This window comes from Megalobrama amblycephala, linkage group LG21 (genome assembly GCF_018812025.1).
Source record: "Megalobrama amblycephala isolate DHTTF-2021 linkage group LG21, ASM1881202v1, whole genome shotgun sequence".
NCBI classification, from domain to species: Eukaryota; Metazoa; Chordata; class Actinopteri; order Cypriniformes; family Xenocyprididae; genus Megalobrama; species Megalobrama amblycephala.
Window position 1 is genome coordinate 27,379,008 of NC_063064.1, and position 14,874 is coordinate 27,393,881.

Consider the following 14,874-nt stretch of genomic DNA (forward strand, 5'->3'; position numbering starts at 1 on the left):
GGTCGCAGCACTCGAAAGGCTCTGAGGGCTTTGACGTCGAAACCTCCTGGTTTCCCTCCGTGGCCATGCACGGGCAGTTCGGCTCCGACAGCTTCCTTCTCTCCATCTTTGGTCAAAACTTCCAGGACAACACTAAACAATCTTTAAAAAAAAAAATAAAATATGAATGGCTGGTGAACACTCTGAAGAACAATGATGGTCAGTGATAGTCAGAAAAATAACTCATCAATATCTCAAAATCATTTATTTAAAAACAAAAAAAAATTATCTTTACCAACACATTGTCACATGAACAACCAGCAAGTTTCATTAAGCATAAATTAATGGTTATTGATTTTGTATGTCTTAAAAACCTCATGTGCACCAAACCTACTACATTCTGAGACGAAAAGAACTTGCAGTTCAATAAGCGCTTTGATGGATTTAGACTGATTCAAAGCAAGAACTCCTTCATTTAAAGATTCTTTAGAAGAACCTGTTCATGAGAGTCATGTGAAAGCACCAGTGAACCACACTATTGTTCCTTTAGGACTATTTATATACTACTATAGTATTTATTAAAGGTGCCCTAGAACGTTCTTTCACAAGATGTAATATAAGTCTAAGGTGTCCCCTGAATGTGTCTGTGAAGTTTCAGCTCAAAATACCCCATAGATTTTTTGTTAATTCATTTTTTTAACTGCCTATTTTGGGGCATCATTAACTATGCACCGATTCAGGCTGCGGCCCCTTTAAATCTCTTGCTCCCTGCCCTCCTGAGCTCTCGACTCTATATACATTGCATAAACAAAGTTCACACCGCTAATATAACCCTCAAAATGGATCTTTACAAAGTGTTCGTCATGCATGCTGCATGCATGCTTCGGATCATGTGAGTATAGTATTTATTCGGATGTTTACATTTGATTCTGAATGAGTTTGATAGTGCTCCGTGGCTAAAGCTAACATTACACACTGTTGGAGAGATTTATAAAGAATGAAGATGTGTTTATGCATTATACAAACTGCAAGTGTTTAAAAATGAAAATAGCGACGGCTCTTGTCTCCGTGAATACAGTAAGAAACTATGGTAACTTTAACCACATTTAACAGTACATTAGCAACATGCTAACGAAACATTTAAAAAGAAAATTTACAAATATCACTAAAAATATCATGTTATCATGGATCATGTCAGTTATTATCGCTCCATCTGCCATTTTTCACTATTGTCCTTGCTTGCTTACCTAGTCTGATGATTCAGCTGTGCACAGATCCAGATGTTAATACTGTCTGCCCTTGTCTAATGCCTTGAACATGAGCTGGCATATGCAAATATTGGGGGCGTACATAATAATGATCCCGACTGTTACGTAACAGTCGGTGTTATGTTGAGATTCGCCTGTTTTCCGGAGGTCTTTTAAACAAATGAGATTTACATAAGAAGGAGGACGCAATGGAGTTTGAAACTCAGTGTATGTCATTTCCATGTACTGAACTCTTCTTATTCAACTATGCCAAGGTAAATTCAATTTTTGATTCTAGGGCACCTTTAATATTTTGATATTTACAGTTTTCATTTTAAGTCTGAGCAATTTTGTACTGTGCTTTTGACCTTTTTATTAGTTTTGGGTATTTTAAATATTTCTTTTAGCATTAATCTATTTTATTTTAGTTTTAATTTTATTAATCTTAGACTTTCAACTGAAAAAATTGTCATTAAAGTTGTTTAAGTTTACATTTTTTACCTTTTATCTTTTATTTTATTTCAGCTTTATAACAATTAACAAAAATGTTTTGAATAATTTTAGTCAAACAAAATCAGTGCAGTTCAGTATTGATATTTTTTTCTGTATAGAAAACAAAAAAAAATCTTGCCATTATTGATATATAATCTTTTTATTTCCCCATATTTAATTTAGAACTTATTGTAGAAAATGCCTTGTGATCTATTAAAATCAAATCAAATTTCTATATAAAAAATCTAGATATAATAAACTAATACATGAGAGAATTACATTCTTTGAAAATAATCTAAAAATTGCTTTGAAAAAAATGCGTGTAATATTGATCTAAAGTAGCAAGATAATAGCTGAAATATCAAGACATGTTTGGATTATAAAATAAACCACTTTCAGCATCACATAACAGCATGACCTTTCATGAATGTGCCAAAACATAAACAGCAGGACATTCAATCTGAACAACATCAGACGGCATCATCTGCTGTACACACGAAAAAAGCAGCATGTGATCACCTGAAATGGCCATGATGCACATCTGAATAGTCATGTATTTATTACATCATAAAGCTTTATTAACGCCAGCGATTCATCCTTTAAAGTCAGCATGAAACAGAAGTAGTAATAGTCTTTTCTTCCCTATTGTGACGTATATCTGAGTGAAACGTCTTCTTGAACAAGAAAAAATGAAGGACAGGTCTTGATTTTGTCTGGGGAATTGATTGTATGGTTGTGGTTTGCTATTGGTGGATCTCATGTGACTGACAGGTTGCCCCGCCCTCACGCCATTAAACACATCATCAGAGAGGAGAAGTCACTATAAGACGGAGGGGAAGTTATTTTAATTAAAGATCATGAGGGCACATGAATTTAAAAAATAATGCACAAAACAAATCTTTTATAATAAATACTACAATATTCCATAAAAATTGTCAGTTTTGATTTCATGGTGACTTTAAAGAGTGACAGTCTATCTGTAAGTATTCTTGGCTAATCGTGGCTGCTGCTCAGGAGCCAAAGATCAAGAGCGACAGCCTCGTGAACAGAGAGACGGGTAGGTGAAGAGAGAGAGGGAGACAGCTCTTTCTGCATGAGGCGAACTGATCGAAATGTGACCTAGCTACCCAGTGGACTGTGCGTGTATGAGTGAGGGAGAGTCAGATAGAGATGCTGATGAGGAAGAAGAGGAGAGTGTACACAGTTTGAGATGATCTACAGAGAAGTGAACAAGACAGTTTTATAAATCGCACACATAAGCCGTGTGCTTTTACGTTTTCATTTACAGACACACAAACACTTTAAATTCAATAAAATGACTGACTGAATACAGATGATTGAAAGGAGTTGTTGATTATAACTAACTTTAGTTAGTGTGTAATGTTGCTGTTTGAGCATAAACAACATTGCAAAGTTATAACCCTCAAAGTTCAATGCAAAGGGAGATATTTTCTTTTACAGAAAATCGCTTTTTAAGGACTACAACAAACGGCTGGTAGGGACTACAATGAGCTTCTTCACGGGATAGTGACATCACTAACCCTAAAATTTACATAAACCCTACAACAAAGGGGCCATGTTGGGCTGCTTTAGAGAAGAGGAAGAGTTGTTGTAGTAGAGTGTTGTTGTCATGCTGTCATTTTACACTGGACTGCTTCACAAACGAGGGTCAAATAAACGCTAGATTTGCACAAAAGATTAACATGACGGCACATGCTAGTGGATGAGTTGAATCAACTCCACAGCAACTACATAAATTTATCCACTAACCATTCAGAAACGTCCAGATGCATTCTAAAAGTTGTAACTTCTTCCTGAGTCTCTCCATCAGTGTCGACTCCGGTTCGAACAATATAAGGCTGAACACTGTTACTGACAATCCTCATTTTGGCTGCGTGAGATTCTCCAGCTTTGTTGTTGTTGAGCAACTGAAACGCAAGCTGTTAAAGCTGCGCCCTCTTCTGGAAATCGTGCCGGGAGCAGCAGCTCATTTGCATATAAAGGGACATTTGCATTTTGCTTATCACGTTTTTAAATCAGCTCGATTTTAAAGGAGGGAAGTATGACCGTTTTGTAGTAATCAACGTTAAGCCACAGATGTCGTCAATCAAGCTTGTAACTTGTAATGAACCCTGAAATATTCCTTTTATTACCATTTGGATGTAAATGTGGTCTCACTCTTTATGCAAATTAGATTTCATGAATATCACGTTTGTAATAATTCTGAAATGGAACACTCACAATAATCATTGTATAATTTATAGACATTATTAAAGCAAATGCTCAGTGTAGTAACCCAGAAACACTTTATTTTCTGTATAGAGAGGGGCAGTTGTCAGTGTGAAAGCACAACGTGAGCCTGATGGTGCAGTTACACAGCTTTTGCTTACACTGCTTATGCATGCGGTATGAAACCGGCCTGAGGCACGGACAAAAGAGGAGAGGATTTTTTCCTCATGATTTTATCTTTGGGCTTCTGCATCTTTTTTTAGGCTGATACAGTAGAAAGCGACATGAAATTAAAACATTTAAATAAAAAACAGCCGGAAGAAGTGGACTCTTAAGGGTTCTTCCTCATGTGCATCATCCAAAAAAAAAAGGAATGGTTGATAAAACGCAACTAAGACTGGCACAGGAAGTGCTAGTCTCCAGGAAAAGTCTTCATCTGAAAATAAAGAGCGAGTAATACAGTCCACGCTGAACTCCATAAATGCTCCATAGATGCTGGTATAATGACAGAGTATAAAGAAAGACAGCAGCTGACGTCGCTGGTTTACTTTACAGGTCTTTTCTGGGCCATAGAGCTGCATTAGGAGTGTGTGTGTGTGTGTTTTGGGAGTTGAGGAGAAGGTGAAGGGCCTCAAAGGAGGAAAATTAGTGAAAGTGACATTGCAGAGGATGATGGAAGAAAGACCAAAACAGAATGAAAAAGAAAACGAGAAAGACATTGGCATATTTGGTCTTATTTTTATCTTTACCTCACTCTTCTAAATGCTTTTCTTCTTCTATGCTGTATATACACTACTGTTTAAAAGTTATTTTAATGTTTTTGAAATGCTCATTACAGCTGCATTGATTTAATCAAATATACAGAAAAAAACAGTGAAATATTAACTGTTTTCTATTGTAATATATTTTAAATTGTCATTTATTCCTATGATGGCAAACTGAATTTTCAGCATCATTACTCCAGTGTTCAGTGTCACATGATCCTTTAGAAATCATTCTGATATGCTGATCAAGAAACATTTCTTATAATGATCCATATTTTTGGTGGAAACAGTGATTTTTTCCAGGATTTTTTTGATGAATAGATAGTTCAAATAAACAGCATTTATTTAAAGGTGCCCTAGAACTTTTTTAAAAAAAGATGTAATATAAGTCTAAGGTGTCCCCTGAATGTGTCTGTGAAGTTTCAGCTCAAAATACCCCATAGATTTTTTTTAATTCATTTTTTTAACTGCCTATTTTGGGGCATCATTATAAATGAGCCGATTCAGGGCTACTGGCCCTTTAATTCTCGTGCTCCACGCCCACGGAGCTTGCGCTTGCCTTGAACAGTGCATAAACAAAGTTTACACAGCTAATATAACCCTCAAATGGATCTTTACAAAGTGTTCGTCATGCATGCGGCATGCATGCGTCGGATTATGTGAGTATTGTATACTGTTATATTGTTAACATTGATTCTGAATGGATTTGAGGCTGTGCTCCGTGGCTAACGGCTAATGCTACACTGTTGGAGAGATTTATAAAGAATGAAGTTGTGTTTATGCATTATACAGACTGCAAGTGTTTAAAAATGAAAATAGCGACGGCTCTCTTGTCTCCGTGAATACAGTAAGAAACGATGGTAACTTTAACCACATTTAACAGTACATTAGCAACATGCTAACGAAACATTTAGAAAGACAATTTACAAATATCACTAAAAATATCATGATATCATGGATCATGTCAGTTATTATTGCTCCATCTGCCATTTTTTGCTATTGTTCTTGCTTGCTTACCTAGTCTGATGATTCAGACATTAACTGGCTGCCCTTGTCTAATGCCTTTCATAATGTTGGGAACATGGGCTGGCATATGCAAATATTGGGGTCGTACATATTAATGATCCCGACTGTTACGTAACAGTCTGTGTTATGTTGAGATTCGCCTGTTCTTTGGAGGTCTTTTAAACAAATGAGATTTATATAGGAAGGAGGAAACAATGGAGTTTGAGACTCACTGTATGTCATTTCCATGTACTGAACTCTTGTTATTTGACTATGCCAAGATAAATTCAATTTTTAATTCGAGGGCACCTTTAAAACAGAAATCTGTTATAACATTATAAAATGTCTTTGATCAATTTAATGCGTCCTTGCTGAATAAATTTTTTCTGTAATTCTGTAATGGAGATGAGATTATTAAAATAATAAATAGTAATACCTAGTAATAACTAGGTATTAAAGGTGGAATTTCAACAATGTTTGGAAGTTAGTTGGGCCGACCCCAACAACAAACATCAGGTTTGAGTGTCATTGATTGTCTGGAGCTGCTGTGCTGTTGGCGACTAACAACAAACACTTTTTTTTTTATCAGTGTTGTCACGATACCAAAATTTTGACTTCGATACGATGCCCAACTTAAATATCACAATACTGATACTTAAACGATACTATGGCAAAAACCTAAAACAGCAGAAAAAGTAAATAAATAACACATATGTCAGAACTTCTTTCTTCACCAGCGTGCAGGCTGATAATTCTGGATTTGAGCTTCATTGCCATGAAGTTAGAGTTAGATTTAAAATAATTTTTAATGTTTATTATTTTCATTCTCAATAAAATTGTGAATTATTTGCTGTTATGCTTTTTTTATACATTTAGGTGTTTTTGACAGTAAGACTATTGTAAAAAATTATATTACTGTAAATATTTAGAGCAATGTTATTAAAGCATAAATTGGTTTAAAATAACTGTATATACCCTTAACATATTTATGTATTTTTAAATTAATTTTATTTTTGCAACCAGATGTTACTTATTAAACTCAAGACTCAACAATACACCTCTTTGCGGAGATCTGCTTGCATGAGTAAAATAAATAAAAAACACTAATTTAATGTTTGAGAGCATAAATATGGAGTCAAATTAATGCCTTAAAGTTTTGCACAAAAATAAAGTTTTGCAAAACACAAAAAAGAATTGAGCAATAAAAAAATGTTTTGCAAACAAAAATAAAGAATTGCAAAGGAAAAATAAAGTATTGAGTGGAAAAAAATAAGTTTTGCAAACAAAAATAATAAATTGCAAAATAAAATAAAGTGCAAAAATAAAAATATAATCAATTACAAAAATCAGTGTAATCCTATTTTATCTTTGCCACATATTTTTCATGCTCAAACCTACTAAATCATTTGCAACGCTCATTTTATTCTGCGTTTCAGTCAAGCGTGCGCTCACCATACTGGTTTTCCTTTGCGCTGCACTTTTCTGTGCGGATCTCTTTATGGCACTGGTTTGACGTGGGGGTGGAGTCAAGAAACGGGGACACGCCCCCGCGAAATGCATTGGAGGGGAACGTAATCAGCGACAGGTGAAATAATTCTTTGACATGGTTAAAAATAATGAATGGTTTGTTTTTGTTGGTTTGTTTAGCATATGTTGTCGCCGATTACGACCCCCTCCAATGCATTTCTTATAGTAATATGACCTGTTGCGCTCTGTCTCACTGCCTGTATCCACTTTTGTGTCCTTAAACATTCGTTTTTTGGGGTCGACAGCTTATAGAAACTTATTTCTGGGTTTTTTAGCTTGTTAGCTGTACACCTTGTCACACAGCAGATTTTAGGTTTTCAGATTATAACAAATGCGCTCTATGCTTGATCTGTTCTGTTCCGATCTGCGTCTCCTGCCGATGACGTTTCGCGGGGGCGTGCCCCCGTTTCTTTACTCCACCCCCACGTCAAACCAGTGCCATAAAGAGAACCGCACAGAAAAGTGCAGCGCAAAGGAAAACCGGTATCGTGAGCGCACGCTTGACTGAAACGCAGAATAAAATGAGCGTTGCAAATGATTTAGTGTGGCAAATATGTGGCAAAGATAAAATAGGATTACAGCTGTCATTGATTTTTGTAATTGATTATATTTTTATTTTTGCACTACGTTATTTTATTTTGCAATTTATTATTTTTGTTTGCAAAACTTATTTTTTTTCTGCTCAATACTTTATTTTTCCTTTGCAATTCTTTATTTTTGTTTGCAAAACATTTTTTTATTGCTCAATTCTTTTTTTTTTTTTTTTTTTGCAAAACCTTATTATTGTGCAAAACTTTAAGGCATTAATTTGACTCCATACATAAACATAATGCTGGTATCACATTCACTAACCTGTCACTCTTTAAATTCTTTGTACAAATCGGGATGTTTGACGGCAAGATGCTTTTGACTCCCTTCGCTTGCGTTATTTTGTAACATCTTTTGCAGACGGGCTTTGTGGTGTCCGTGGGCTTGCCCTGGCTGTCGGCAATGTAAGCAAAATAATGCCATATTTCGCTTCGTGCATCTGCTTTCTCAACAATTTGTGGACGGTCTGCAAGAGCACCTGTATTTGCAGCCACACCTCTCGTTTCGTCACCATAAAAGCCGTTGCGCAGTTGAGAGGAATAAACACGCGCACAATGTGCCTTAGAAGCAGCGCGCTGCACGCACACTGCCCCCTGCTGTCAGACATTAGGAAATACTGCTGGCACTCAAAATACCGGTATTAATAAAATGAAGAACCGGACCGTTTTTAAAAGCAGGGTATCGCGATACCTTTTTTTCCATATTTTTCCACTCGGATTGCGTGTGTAACAGTGACCAGATAATGAGAGTTGAGCAGGTAAACCACTGCACACTGACGACCGCTAGAGAATGAGATGTTTAGCGTCATTGTTAGCGCACTCACCTCGCATGCCAGCAGGGGTTCGAGACCGACTCGGAGTAGGGTGGTTAGGATTGGAGTGTGAGTTTTGAGTTTTTACCACACCTTAAACCCTGAACCTACCCCTAACCTAACCTTAACCCATGTAGTTACTTTATATTACCAAGTACTTTCTTAGGTATGTACACTGTAAGTACACGTAAGTGGATGTACTGTAAAATAAAGTGCAACCGTTAAAACAGTAAAACAGTAGCTAAGCTTTGGAATATAAGCAGATAAAATGTACCCTATAACGACAATGACGAAATCCAGCATGTTCCATCCGTTTCGGACATATGCGTTCTGATGCATCACCAAGCCGTACGCTATGATCTTCAGGAAGGTTTCGATCGTGAAAATGATAAGGAAGGCATATTCGACTGTTTCCTGTGGGAGACAAAAGAGGGAGAGAGAAATTAATCTATAATATGAATAACTGCGTACAAATTCAAAGAAACATTGCCGCTCACTGCCAAGATTACTCTACCCTCCATCAAACACATGCATGAACATTTTGGGATTTGTTTGATCACACATAATAACCACAAGAGAGCTGAATGACTTTGTGCGGTCAGCTTCGTCAGTCTAGGTCTGAAAACATTCAATTTGAGACTGAAAACATGGGAATTAAAATGAAACTGGTTTATGATTTGAAGTATGTGAAAATGAAGTGTTTGTGACAGAATGATGATGGAAAAACATTTTTCAAATATTTGAACTTTTTCAATGCGAAAAACTCTTTAAGTCAGTGTCTTGGAGAAACTGTACAAGGCAGAAACAGATCCATGGCATCTAAAATGGTCCTTGAATATGTGCTATGAGGGAACATAAGTGATTTGCCTTTTAGTAACTCCTAAACACCAGAGCTGCATTACTAAAACTGAAAGCGAATTGTTTTTAAAGCGTTAAAGCATGCCGCTCGGTCATGGCAGTGGCTAGTGGGTTGTTTTCTGTGCATTGATGGTGTTAGACACAGCCATTTAACTTGTCAAATACCATCTCTTTATACAAACACACAGAGACTCAAGCTTTCTCCTTTATGTGTGTGTGACAGCTGTGCAAAGGTTGCACAATGAAAGAGGTTAGTTGATGTGCGTGCGTGTGCGTTTAAGTGTAAGGACATTTGGGAAGCTTTTATACGCTGTGGGCCTCGTTTTGCCAACATTTTACAGACGACTGAATGAAGCACTTAGCCCTGTGCAACAGAAAAAGAGCCTTTTGTTACTGCGGGAAAAGAGTAACCCGGGCTCACTGATCCTGCTACTACAGACAGAGGCAGAGTGAGTTGTATGAGTGACAGCAGCGGAGAGAAGTCACCGCACTGAATATGAGCTATTTACAGGATGTCAAAGAGGCAATCTGAAACAGATGACACAGAAAAACACATGACAGAAACAAACAAATGCACTTGCCAAAAATCTAATGCATCAACTTTGAAGTACACATACAGTATATATGCATTGTATAGCACACATTTATCCACTTAAAAAAGAATCAAATGAGGATAAACAATGAAAATATTTTAATTAATTATACATCATGGTACTATCTGTTGTACTGCCTTTAATTTATTCTGATTTTAAAATAAAATAAAATAAAATAAAATAAAATAAAATAAAATAAAATAGCGACAACAGTAATACCGGAACTTAGAAAAATGACTTTGTCAGTTGACATTCTTTTTTTTTTTCTTTCTTTTTTTATTATTTGATATTAGTTTTATTGCAATAAGGTTAAATATTTTTGACATCTTAATTTTCTCTGAATCTAAAAAAAAAAAGAAAGATCAACCAAACCTGTCACATAACAGATAATAGTTTAAAAGACCAGATTTAAGGCAAAATGTGTCGTTTTGTTACTTTCGATAAGAAACAAAGTATCATCTTTCAAATTCTGGAAAGGATCAGGAAATTAAAACAATAAAATCAATTTTAATGCTCTTTGCTGTATAGGCATCTAAGTTCAAACAGTAGCACGGAGCGCAAACGTGATCATTTCTTTCTCTTTACTACTAGTTATAGCACAAAATAAACATGAATCAACATTTCATGTCTCATATAAACGCTCAATCAGTGTTTCAACCATGGAAAGACATTAAAACACACCATTACCTAAATAAATAACATTTATGTAAGACGTTTTAATTGCATCGCACTAATAAACATTTGGGGGGATATGCATTTGGGTGGTTTTTTTTTTGAAAAATGTCACAATGGTGCTTAAACACACTTTATTTTCATTATGCAAAATATTTTTGCAAAATATGGCCTGGAAATCTTTTCGTGAGATTCACAGAAAGAGCAAGGAAATCCTGTTTAAAAATCCTATTTAAAATATGGCCGCTTTAAATGATGGGCTTTGCTAACAAAGCAGTCTTTAACTTGTCATATCATGCAAATAAACAACACAAATTTACATAACAAATAAACAAATGAGAGCTAGAGAGCTTCATTAAGCGATATGCGGTTGAGGACAAAGTAATACAGCATTCCCAATCCATTACCCCTCTACTTTTATTCATCCATCAGCAGAGAGTATGAGTATAGAGAGAAAGAGAGAGAGGAAAACAGAGGCCTGTGGGGCAATCCATAAATATCTCTGACTCATATCTGCTTATTTATGCTCTAAAGACTAACTGTACATACTCTCTCTCTCTCTCTCACACACACACACACACGCACACACACACACAAACCATTAGCTAGTTTACTAAAACAAAAACATTTCACAAACACATGCCCTACTGTTCCACACATGCAAATTTCACCTTCAACATCAAAAGCTCAACATCCCTTTTATGTTAATGAAGTCTGTTTTAATTGTTTTGGTTAGTGCTGTGATACATATTTGTCTGGATATTTGATAAGAGCAAAATAAAATATCAAATCTATCTTCAGCCATACATTGTTTAAGCTCAATCCTTTCAAAAACAGTCATTATGAATATAAAGGAAAACCAAGAGGTATTTTTTTGACTCAAGTGTCCTATACACTTAACACAAGAATTAACTCACCCTCATTGCAAACTTGTATGACTTTCTTTTTCCGTGGAACACAAAAGGGGAGGTTTTGAAGAATGTTCATGCTGCTCTTTTCCATAAAATGAAATTAGATGGTTGCCAGGGAATGTCAAGCTCGAAGGAAGACACAAGCGCACCATAAAAGTGGTCATATGGACTTATACTCTATATTGCATGGAAAAGAGCAGCATGAACATTAAAAAAAAAAAAAAAAAGCTTTTTTTGCGTTTCACAAAAGAGAGAAAGAATAAATTAAACATTTTAGGGGGAACTATTCCTTTAAAGGGTTAGTTTACCCAAAAATGAAATTTCTGTAATTTCTCACCTCAGCTCGTTCCAAACCCGCAAGATCTTCGGAACACAAATTAAGGTATTTCTGATGCAATGCGAGAAAGCAACATAATACCACATTCAAGATCCAGAAAAGTAGTAAAGACATTGGTTGTAAAGACAAATGGTCCACATGTCTACAGTGGTTCAACCTTAATGTTATGAAGCAATGAGAATGTGCAAAAAACAAATAAAAATAATGACTTTATTCAACAATTTCTCAGTATTGGCCGATGCTGTACATGTGAGTAGTACGACGTATGCGTGATGCTGACGCAGGAGCCGGACAATAATGAGCTGGCGTTCTGACGTAGAACCTGGAAGCGCTGGACTATTTTAACTATGTCTTTACTACCTTTCTGGACCTTGAATGACAGTAACTATGTTGTTTTCTATGGGGGATAATAAAAAAACCTCTCTGATTTCATCAAAAATATCTTAATTTGTGTTCTGAAGATCTTGCGGGTGTGGAACGACATGAGGGTAAGTAATTAATGACAGAAATTTCATTTTTGGGTGAACTAACCCTTTAAACTCAAAGCTACAGTTACATTGATTAATCTGAGAGCAGCCCACAACCATAATGCAAATGTACTCTATATGTTACAGTTAAAATCAATACAATAGTGGAAACACAAAACTGAATCAGTGTATGAGGAAACCTTTGGGATGAACCAATCAAATCCAAAAATTTCTTTATGGAATTATTAATAATAAACGGATTCACAGAAAAATGTGAGGAGAGTGACATTGCCATAAACAAATTCTAAATGCTGATCTGAGGAAACGGCTAATTTGTTTCCGATTTGGTTCAACTTATTGTTTTGATTTATTCTATAATTGGTAAACACAGCATGTCATTTATCATATTCATTGGTTTGAAATGAAGCATGTAAACACACACACACGCACACACACGAGCAGGCACATTTGTGCATGTGGCGAATAGCTGGCGTGACATGAGTCAGTGTGACATCATGTCGTTTATCATCCCGGAAACATCACGATGTCCTCTGTTCAAAGTAACAGAATATACGGCCATATACCAGAACATGAACCCATCTAGCAACAAAATATCAATAAATCGACTGTCATTATATCAGTCATTTAAAAAACATTTAATGAATTTTCAGCACAAGTTTTATTGTATACATTTACATTTTCACTGGGGTTTGATGTCATTTGACTAGTGATTTAAAGAATTCAAAGTAGCAGAAGCATCATTGTGACATGGCTGAAGCTTGGCTTTTCTGAGTGACAAGAAAAATGCATTAAGACATCTCTCTACATCCTCCAATTCCATCTTTCTTTCTCTCTCTCTTGACTGTAGAGATCAGTCAGTGTACACCAGGAAAGCTGGAGGGAGCGCAGACCACTTCATAGAGTTTCCCCTCTACCTCCTACTATACGGTGTGTGGGTGTGTGTGTGTGTTGGCTTTTGGAACAAGAGTGACAAACAACCGTGTCCCGGCACAGGAAGTACTTTTCTTCAGGAAAAAAGACAGCCAGCCAAAGAAACATAAATAGAAAAGATCCTGATCACAACTGCGTTATAGAAATATGACGGTATTTCAAATGACCTTGCAGTGATAAACTTTGAATGCATAAAGACAGCCAACTGAATGCAGCATGTATTCCACCTCCTCTCTCTTATAGCCATGCAATCCTGAACCTCGTCCTCTCGCTCAGTAACCCAGCAACCAAACGCATCCTTTCCTGCTCAGAATCGGAGCGCTGTTCCACTCCTGACCACTGAGGGGCAGTGTGTGGGGGCGGTAGCAGGAAAACACAAGCAGATGTAATAAACGACTGAATACTAATGAGACCGAAGATGCCCCTCAAAAGCATCATACTGCAATTCAAGTCTCCATTTCAGATTCCATTCAGATTTCATTTATCACACGATGACCTCTGGAGCAAAGCAATTTCACCTGAAAATGTGGTACCTGATTGAACAGACGGGAACTATAGCAGAGACATTTGAGCTAGAGCATTATTTCTTTCATTCATTAAAACAGAACTAAGCAGCTCTTTTCCATACAATGAAAGTGGAACCAAGGACAGCAATGGTCATTCATTTTCATTGCATGGACAAGAAATGCTGGAAAGATTTTGTCATGTTTTTAAAAGAAGTCTCTTATGCTCACTAAGGATGTACTTATTTGATCAAAAAATACAGTAAAAACAATAATGGTTAGATAACATTTTAGATTAGGGTCCAATTCTCACTATTAACTAACTATTAACTATGACTTTTGCCTCAATAAACTCCTAATTACTGCTTATAATAAGGTAGTTGTTAAGCAGTAAAAGGATGTAGAATATGGTTATGCAGAATAAGGCATATGTGCTTACTACTAATAAACAGTCAATATTCTATTAATATGCATGCTAATAAGCAACTAGATAATAGTGAGAATTGGACCCTAAACTAAAGTGTTACCATAATAATATTTTGAAATAGTATTACAATTCAAAACAACTGCTTTCTATTTGAATATATTTTAAAATGTAATTTATTTCTGTAATGGAAAGCATCATTACTATTACAGCCCCCAAACTTTTAAACAGTAGTGTAAATATCTGCTTTTGTGTTACACAAACAAACACAATAACTGAGGGTGAACAAATGACAATTTCAGAGTGAACTGTCCTTTTTTAATCCCCTCTATACACTATAAACTAGGGCTGCATGATTTATCGAAGGATACGAAAAATAACATTGAACTTAAACATGATTTTCGCTTAAACGCGATTCTTAGTGCAATTATGAAATCGTTTTTTTATGCGCAACTTGTCAGTGAAGTATGGCTCCAAATGCTAATCCATCTGAAAGCACTGCGAGTTTGAGTTGCT

General features: G+C 36.0%; 1 protein-coding gene across 14 annotated transcripts in view; it reads right to left on the bottom strand.

The window, feature by feature from the left end:
• The window catches only part of cacna1da (calcium channel, voltage-dependent, L type, alpha 1D subunit, a), a 103,164-nt gene that overhangs the window by 64,691 nt on the left and 23,599 nt on the right, over positions 1 to 14,874 (bottom strand). For all 14 annotated transcript variants that reach the window (XM_048172247.1, XM_048172250.1, XM_048172249.1 and 11 more), the window contains exons 4-5: positions 8,917 to 9,056; positions 1 to 141 (exon numbers count right to left, since the gene is read on the bottom strand). The exon at positions 1 to 141 is cut by the window's left edge and continues 26 nt beyond it. In XM_048172247.1, the coding sequence (XP_048028204.1) occupies positions 1 to 141; positions 8,917 to 9,056 (281 nt within the window). The remainder of the gene's footprint in view (positions 142 to 8,916; positions 9,057 to 14,874) is intronic.